The sequence below is a fragment of the Anarrhichthys ocellatus genome, unplaced genomic scaffold (genome assembly GCF_004355925.1).
Source record: "Anarrhichthys ocellatus isolate YVR2014 unplaced genomic scaffold, GSC_Weel_1.0 scaffold19, whole genome shotgun sequence".
Classification (NCBI taxonomy): domain Eukaryota; kingdom Metazoa; phylum Chordata; class Actinopteri; order Perciformes; family Anarhichadidae; genus Anarrhichthys; species Anarrhichthys ocellatus.
In genome coordinates, this window is record NW_022280049.1 from 3,731,908 (window position 1) to 3,741,468 (window position 9,561).

The following is a 9,561-nucleotide window of genomic DNA, read 5'->3' on the forward strand; positions in this document are numbered from 1 at the left end:
ACACACACACACACACACACACACACACACACACACACACACACACAAATGAACATTATCTTAACAGATTCAGCAGACAGATTAAAAGCATGCACATCATGTCTGGCCTCTTTTGTTTCTCAATTGAATATTGTACATGATGACCACTTACACTTTGACCCCATCAACACACAAACCCTCCCCCATCACCACAATGAATTTGCCATTTCCCAGTTAGCAGTAAGTGGCTGGTCACAGTAATGAAACTGAGCTTTTAACCAACTGTGTCAATAATGAAGTTTGCGTTTGACAAGCAAAGAGAAAACTCACCTGAGCCCACGCCGTCTTTGGCCTTGTTACCTGAATTAACCAAAAAATGAATTTGTTAGAAATGTTACTTCAGGTACCATTTGATATTTTGCCTTTTAGGGGCACTATCTGAGCTTGTGTTGGCCTGTATATCCTCTCATTTTTCATACAACTGACGCAATTTAAATGTAGTCGTTTAATTCACAGCTCCAGAGGTAATGTAGAACAATCATGGCTGCAGAACTTGGGTTGCTTGGTACTTTTATTGTGAGGAGTTATTAAACTTTGTGGCTGACTTAAAGCCAAACCCACCGATCAATTCTCTGACCTTTGGCAATTCTCATCCATCTACCCTTACTCCATCCAGCTATCTGGAGTATCACACAGTGCCCACTGGTCCCGATCACTCAAGCGTCGTCATCCTCTCGACTGTGCAGCAGTCGCATGCCTTATTGGTCCCTGAGGGCCTTTAAAAGCCCACTGAGGAGAGATGAAATGATGATAAAGTACAGAACTGGCACTACAAAAGGAGAGTCTCAAAGCAAAACATACATCTAAGGTGTGCCTCCATTTCTGCAGTTGCTCTAGTTAAGTGCAGCTACCACACTGCATATTCAGTAATACAATACATGATTTGATAATCATTTTTGAAAATCCATTTCAAGCTCATTAAGTGTTGAAAATTAAATACAAATGAAAATAATAAGTAAAAATACATTTAAGTCACCTTGATGGTTATAAAATACCAGATTAAGTCTATAGTTCTTGGGTGTGAAATATATTTTTGTCACCTAAATATTGATAATACACATTAGCATCAAATAAATAGTAATAGATTACTGAAAGTGTTATTATTTTGTAATGCAAATTCAGGCTGTAGCTACGGTTTAGCAAATGTTAGTAAGAGATATATTGAGACTGTTGTGGTAGGGTGCATGCTGTTAATGCTCTGTGAATATTGCTGTTAGTTGTGACATTAAATGGTATCTAGTACAGCAGGGTTTTTCCCTCATTTCCACCTCTCCTTGCCTTACTCAGGCTGTCTGCTCAGCTCAGCTGGGTGGGCGGTCTGCAGCAACTGTCAAAAGGTGGGCCCTAGGCCTATCAGATCACTCTCACCCTTCCTCCAAGAGGGGCCTTCAAGCGAATCATACGCAGCTTTCTAGGGCACCGCTCTGCTCAACAAGCAGCATGCAGGAGCACAGAGATGCCACATGACATGGACACGCTCCTTTCTCTTTCCGTGTACCACAGGCAAAAAGGCATGATGAGACACAGCACGGAGAAGGCGAAAAAACGCATGTGTTTTGACTGCAGATTGACATGTTTGGTTCTGGTGATGAGTGACAGGGACACGGTTCTAAATATGAACGGGTTCCATCTAAATGCAGAAACGTCGGACAACTTGTCTTGGAATACCCAACGTCACTGAATCGATGGTACGGACTGGTGACTGTAGAGCTATACCAGCAGGAGTGTCACTGGAAGTTTGGGCCCTCTGAGAACAGCTCAACAACTGAGAAATAAATATCTGTAATGGCTGGCAGGTTCCAGGGCCCGTGACCAGCCCTGAGTCCCGTGAGTCATCTGGTCCTCCCCCCCCACATGTACCCCTAACAGACCAACTGTAAGCTAACAAGCATAGCTGGCCAATATGGAAGAAGTGATTGATCACAAATGACAAGGGGTTCGTCAGTATAGACACACAGCTTGTGAAACATATGAAATCACTTTAAATACAATGAAACAACTGATGATCATCAGAATTAATTCTGTGGTAAATGACTTGAATTTTTCAAGACGAAATGTTAAACACGATCTACTGCCAGCCTGTTAATCGTGGGAATGTTCTGCTTTTCTTTATCTTATGGAACTGTAAACGGTAAGTCTTTCGGCTTTGGACTGTGGGTTGGACAAAACAAGCAGTCTCAGGAAAGTGTGATCAGCACTTTTCACTATTTTCTGACATTTTATAGACCAAATGATTTATCAAATAATGAATGAAATAATATTCAGATTAATTGTTTATGAAAGGTATAGTTAATTGCAGCCCTAGACCTATTAAAACCAAAGTATGCAACTCAAACTAGGTTCTCTAAAATATGGTTGCCATCATGTCCTTGACATTTTAATTCATCGAGCTTGGTATTAATTATTTACACAATAGAACTGGTTGGCACTGGCTATCGTGATATTGGAATTCCATTATTTCATAATGATTTGACACCATTAAAGAATAACCCTAAATGATTGACCAGCAACACAGATAATTAAATGATGCATAGCACTGCCTTTACAAGTGAAGCGTAAAGCTGGAATATGACAACTGTGAAAGTTGGTGTTTTTCAATGTTTCATTATGAACACAAGATGATCAAAGATATCGAGACAATAATTTGTCAGTTTCTAATGTTCCTTTGACCAGCTGCTTGCTAACCTTTTTCCAGGTGTCCATCCACCATCATGTCACATGTTTTAATTGGAATAATGATCTAAAGAAAGTGAAATGGATTGGGCCAATAATCTAAAGGCACACATTTGGAAATTACACTTTGAACTCGTGCAACAGAGTCACCGATCTGTGCAAATAGCTGCAATGGTGTCCATTACAAATTAAACTGCACAGAAGCAGAGGCCTTTAGTCTGTTTGTCTCCAGGAGGTGACCGCTGGCTGAGACTGTTTTACAATCTGCTGCCGTCCAATGCGCTGACATGTGGCAAGAGCTGCTCCCACCATCCTGCTGCCCCACCCCACCCCTGTTCCCATCTTCTGCCTGAAGCCCAGTCAAGTCAGGCGAAAGGGCACAAGGACATTCAGGGCCTCGTATTACATCACACACGTCAAAATAACTCCTTATCCCAGTGCATCTTCTTTAAAACAACTCGTCAATACTGGATAGTTTGATAATACATTGGGTCAAATTATTTTTTAATATACTGCATCAGCCTGCTTAAATAAAACACAGATATTGATCAACTGTCAGACGGATTTATTTATTTATTTAATTACAGCTGTCATAATAAGATACTCTGGATTTTGAGGAGTGCATTCAGTTACTTATCATGCCGTACACTTTTAACATATCAGTCATTTTAACTTACACCCCACATTGAGTCCAATAAAACTACAGTAGTTATACAGTGGGAATCATGCATGAGGGTGTAATATTGCCATTTAACTGTAACATGATGGTGGTGGTGGCTGGTTGCTTACATGTCTGAGGGAAGGAGGATTATGCTATTTATTGTACCAATGAAAGAAGTTATTGTATAATTCAACCATTTGTTTCAGGACATAATGGGGATGCTGCAGGGGCTGATTTATAAAACATTCTTTCTGCTGATTTGTCGCTGCTCATGCATACTGTATTGGAGGAACATTAGCAGTCTCAACGTGCCAGTGGTTGCATGTCAAATAACCTGGAAACAGATGTGTGATCATCTTACCTACAAACATAACTCCTTCTTTAGTCTTTTCAGCTGCAACCGCAACTCCCTCCTTGGTCCTCTCCGCGGCCACAGCCATCCCCTCTTTGGCTTTAGACAAACCCTTCATAAACACATCCATCTTGGCCGAGTAACTGTGGAGAGATGGACCATACCTGCTGTCAGTCTCCATCACTGCTGTCACTGTGTATGTACACATCTTATTTATATGCACGTGTGGCATTTAATAGCTCATGATGATAACCATGCTTTAAGTATTTCATTTCTATCGATTTCTACAAAACCTCTATGAATGAGAGTCCATTATACGTTACAGTACAAGAAGGCAGCACCGCCTCCTGTGGTAGATCCTGACAGCTGCACTCCAGCCGTCAGGCTGTAGTAAAAACCCGCTGTTCACTCATGCATTCAACCCCCTTTGCACATCCTCGTCAAAGCATGAAATATTCACAGGCAAACAGATCTCAATGAAATGGTTAATTGTCGAGGCGCTCATTAATTATTGCTCGCCTGTAACGCTACTCTCTGTGGCAGGGCTGCGGCTGAGGAAAGAAAGGGAGCAGCCCGTTTTAAATGAGGGACTGTACGTTAAATGATACTGGAAGGAAATGTATTGCAAGAGCTAAAAAAACGTTGCTGGGGGAAGGGAAGCACGATCTCACACCGTCATATCCACACACATTACGATTTAAGCGTGGAGTTAAGTGGATGCAATCTGAGCCTGTCCGATCACACGCTGGGAAACATTTAAATAAAACAAGACAAGGCTGCACACCAACAGCTCGAATTGTGTTATTGCATTTCACACCGATCCGTGCGAGTCCCGCCCTGGGTGTTGCAGGTCCAAAGCTTTAATTACCACATGCATATCATTTCACGATGTCGAATATTTCCCACGTTTGCATCGGCGCCCGGCTTGTAACATTATCGTCACATTACATTTCGGGGCACAAATTGATAAAACAATATGCTACGAAAAGCAGGATAATGAACATATAAAGGAATGTGAGTCAGGAGCCCAGTTGTTTTAAGCGCGCGGTGCAAACCAGTGTCTTCCGATGACGACGCTCACATGCATGGTCCTCAAATGGTGGTGACCTCTATACGCTTAAAAACGGTGATACTAATGTAGGCATGCATGAAAAGAAAAAGAGTCGTTACCTATTTACAAATAGCCGTCGACTTGTCCCCTTATGATTCCGTCGCACAGTCGAGTCACACTATCGTCTGAATGGGAGATATCTTCAAATGATGACTAGGTGGGCCTTCCTCGAGCTGATCTCCACCAACAGGGACGGCCCCCTTCACAGCTCGGCACAGACTATAACCCCCCCCCCCCCCCTCCTCTCTCCGCCATGGTTCCTTCCACTACTGATCACGCCGAGGTGTCAACTTGTACAGCAAGGAAAGGGACTTTCAACAGAGCCACACCACCTCATCGTGTCCCTTTTCTACCTTTTCTGTTGCAGAAGTTAGCCCCGGTGTCAAAATCATATGGCTGTAAAGTGACTCTCTGAATATTATGTTATATTGACACAATTCAACTGTCATATAGTAGGCTACAATAATATGTCCTCTGGGTGGAACTGTCACCCATCTGTTAACATTTGATTAGATGACATAATAATAAAACAATCTTTTTTTTATTTAGACTACTTCATCTACATTTAATGGTTTCTTGTGGACTCCTGGATTTAATATAGCTACCGCCACCCCATATTGCACTAAAAATGGCACCATCTGTATTGCCTTTCATGAAGACATGCAACCCCCATCCTATGTAAGTATAATGTCATATTTTTTTTTTTTGATCATTATTTTTAACTGCCCTGATTAGCAGTCGTCTTTCAGAGTAACTATAGACTCTCGTGAGTTGGAAAACGTTTAAAAGCCATTATCCCACTTCTGTGTAGTGTGCCATTACTGACATGCATAGCAGGGGAGTGTGATCGGGAGGGTGATACCATTTTGAGTAAGAAATGGGGGAGGGGGATGTCATATATATAATCCTTATTTCTTAGCCTTATACCATGGCATAGGATATTATTTGATATGTTATGCATTGAACTGTTTGTTATTCAGTCTGTTATTCCGTTTGTTTTTCATAGAAATTAAAAAAAATTCTAATCCTCGAACAATTCAACAATACCAGAAGGGTTATTTAATGTTTGTAGCCTATATATTCCACGCCGAGTATTAGTCCTCAATTGAAATTCAACCCTATGTGGTCACAAGCTCGTGACTTTATCTTTAGGCTTGCTAAATTACGTCCGCAGCGGACGTATCTCAGCCAATCAGAGCAGAGGATGACCTCAGATCGAATCATGGTTGAATATCGAGCAGTCCATCAGGTTATAATGCTTTCTAGCAGACCAAGCTAAAACCAGAGAGCACTAATAATCAATGAATTGTGTTAATAATGTTGTTGCTGTATACTACGTTTCATGGAGCTGATTTGCAACCTCGACCAACTACCACCTACTTTTTAACTCCCTGTCTGACGTAGTACATAGTGACGCGGTCCTCGTTGTAGTTGGCGAGTATTTACGAAATCCTCCTTCTTCCCCTAACTCCCCCTCCTGTTTGAGGAAATCCCAGATAACTAAGCCTCCTTGAAATTGCCCTGTCCTGTCTCATCGGGTCTCTGCGTGCATGAGTAAGCACGCTGTGGCCATTGTGCGCCATGTACTGCGAGGAGGTAACCCAGTAAAGTATGACCACCGTTCTGTTCTACAAAGAAAATGACTGCTTATCTGTACAACCCCAAACTATAACATCCACCTCTCATGTATTAGTTTTGCTGCGAAGAGGAAATACACTTTGAAGATGTTTTTTCACATGACTTTGTGGGTTTGTAGAGCAACATAGAGTTTACAATCATCATGGCCTTATTTATCATCCTACCATCCATTAGATATTATGTGTGATTTGTGAGCTGAATCGTATCTGTGCTTTGAGCAGTAAGAAAGTAGAAAGCTCCATCTAACATTGAGTCCCAGTCAGGCACTGTCCAGGGTCCTGAACTGAAGTTTGTCTCTGTCCATAGTGCTGATTTGCTGAAGCCAAAATCCCACGTCCCTGCAGGACAGGATGCAATTCATGAGGGGTTATTAATGTCTTCCATCAAAACACTGAAGAACAAACTTAACATGCAGTTAAAGTTGTCTTCTAAAGCTGCTTTCAACGAACAGGTACAGTGGATACATTCAATATCTTGGTTTCCTCACTGACTGTTTGAACCTGTTAGCTGCATCTGCCCTCTTGTGGTGTTTTGTGAGAATAGCATGCCAAACATTTTGCATCTCCACCATTCTTTTACTGAAATTGCATTTGAAATCAAATGCAAGAGCTGTTCATGAGACCACATCATTATGTTCATATAATAGCAGAGACACCCTTTCATTGGTTGTTAGTAAACTTGCAGTACCTCCATCTTAGCATCTTGTGTTAAACATATTTAAAGCAGCCTTACCAAATTCATCTCATTAGTTAGAACAACAACAACAACATTACTCTCCATTAAACCCAATTCTGGTAGAGTTCCTGGACAAAGTGAGTGGGTGGATGTATGCACATGCATTTTAATGTGAAGCAAACTCAATAAAATAGAATATATCTTTATTGTCAGCGTGGAAATGTGCCTTTTGCCCACCAAATACAAGAAATAACAACATAAAAAACAACTATTATAACTATATAACAACTAGTTAGCGAAACAAAGACATAGACCTGGTCATATTACACGTTAAAACAGTTTGTGTGAATGTCTGTGGCTTAAATCTTCTCTGTCACATTGCTAAGTTAAGAATATTGATGGCACATTGGATGAAGGACTCATTAAATAAACATTTAGTTGCCAGAGGGACTTTTTAGCACCTCCCTTAGCACAAGAGCTCAAACTGGCTGAAGGTAAGTTTCCTAAAAAGATAATGTTGCTGTGAGCATCCCTTGAAAATGTCCTATAGAAGCTCACCTGGAAGTGCAGAACTGTACCGAGGTATTTAAAGTTTTCCACAGTTTCAGCATGTTGGCAAACAAGTGCAACTGGCTCTGTTTTCAGATCTTATTTAGTCCAGAAACTTTATTTTTTGTCTTGATTTCTAGCTGGCTACTGCAACCCCACAGTTAATGTGCCTTGGTGTGGGCCAGATAGACAGCCTCAGCTAATAGGTCTGTTCTCTGTAGAAGGAAACTGAGATCATGTCATCAGCAAACTTAAACAATCTAAAATATTTCTCGTAAAAAGAGAGAGAATAGCGCAGGGGAAAGAACATAGCCTTGTCGGAAGCCTTCGTGGACAGCAGGAAAGAAAGTCTCTCATCCAGAGAACTAACCACGTATTGACGTTGAGATCAATGAGCCTTTTCAGGAGAATATGTATTTTCATTTATTTAAAAGTTGAGCTAAAATCCTCAGGCATATCCTTTAGTATCCCAAAGCTGTTCAGTAAATGCAAGCAGAGTGAGCAGAGGGTCGACTCAGCCTCTTATATGCAAACTGGAGTAGATCCAGTATAGTGACCTTAGTGATGAAGTGTCTGGCCAGAACTCGTTTGAGTTTTTAATGAAATGTGCTAAATAATGTTAATCTGTTTCAATAGCCATTTCAATATACCACCACCTTGTTGATCGTTAGGCTGAAGGAATAACCCATGATTATAAAACATTCCATAAGTATGCCACCATTTCATTTGCCCCAGTTACTCTGCCTTGTTTTATTTTATTTCTTTTATTAATCAAGACAAGCTAGAATCTACAGCAGTGAATCACATAATGTCACCGACTGCATTATAAGTAAAGCAACATTTCCCTTTTCTATTTAGATCCTGACTAAAGTACTTTCCCAGCTATATAGTGACTCATCGGATTGGTTTCCAGTTACAATAATTCTCTCAAAAAGGATTTTCAGGTTCAGGCTTTTCTTGCTGTGATGTGAGTTGCCACAGTCAGACCAGTATCAGTCCGACAGATTTCACTTCTGTGGGCGAGGTAACTAATGATTGGGAGTAAGTATATTGAAATGGATACCAAAATCTAAGAACTGTGACTCAGCTAAAGATACATGAAAAGACACACAACAAGAAGACTCCATCATGTAACTTCATAAACACAAAGTAGGATTCTTGAGTGTTAACCCAAAAATGCAATCCATGCTGTGAATGTTGGACAAAAAGATTTGATTGAAAGTTATGTCACGTTAAGCGTGCTAATAAGCTAACATATGCTTCTAACGCAATCATGAGTTATAGTTTTGCGATGTAAATAAATCCTCAAATTTTACATTATCACTCATTCACCATTCATTAAATCCCAGATTCCTTTTCACTCAATAGCTTTTTTTTTAATCAATAAACTGAGGTGTATGAATCATTTTGTCATTTTCAAGTCACATTCAATTTGTTGTATGATCTCTTATCAATGGTTATAGTTTTGTAAATGAAATACTGAGTTTAATATAGTTCTGAAAGGACGTTCAAACTGACATAATTAAGCCTGTGTGGTTGCTTGATGGAAAGACTGCCCAGTTTGAACCCTTAAAACCATAATTTTCTTGGTTACCTTTTTTAGATACTGTTTATAAATAATTTGGCAAGAGGTAATCATAAGCAATTAATAGTTATCTTAGTTTTAATGGCTAAAAAAGTTCGATTTATGGGACACTAATTCCAGTAAACACGTCACAGTTGGACTGGGACCTAATTGGACGTGGTCCTGATTGGCTCTCCTCAGTGAAAAATTCCATCCAGTTAACAGCATTTTAATGAACAGCACCTTGCAAAGCCTCCTCTCAGCAGGTTAACCTTACGTGAATCAGAGGAGCCTGCTGT

At 40.4% G+C, this 9,561-nt stretch overlaps 1 protein-coding gene across 1 annotated transcript in view; it reads right to left on the minus strand.

Annotated features, from left to right (window-relative positions):
* sncb (synuclein, beta) overlaps positions 1–5,058 on the minus strand; it is a 10,945-nt gene extending 5,887 nt beyond the window's left edge. Inside the window, exons 1-3 of the mRNA XM_031858093.1 lie at positions 4,896–5,058; positions 3,735–3,868; positions 310–339 (exon numbers count right to left, since the gene is read on the minus strand). Of these exons, the coding sequence (XP_031713953.1) occupies positions 310–339; positions 3,735–3,855 (151 nt within the window). The 5' untranslated portion in view covers positions 3,856–3,868; positions 4,896–5,058. The remainder of the gene's footprint in view (positions 1–309; positions 340–3,734; positions 3,869–4,895) is intronic.
* Positions 5,059–9,561: the final 4,503 nt, after the last annotated feature.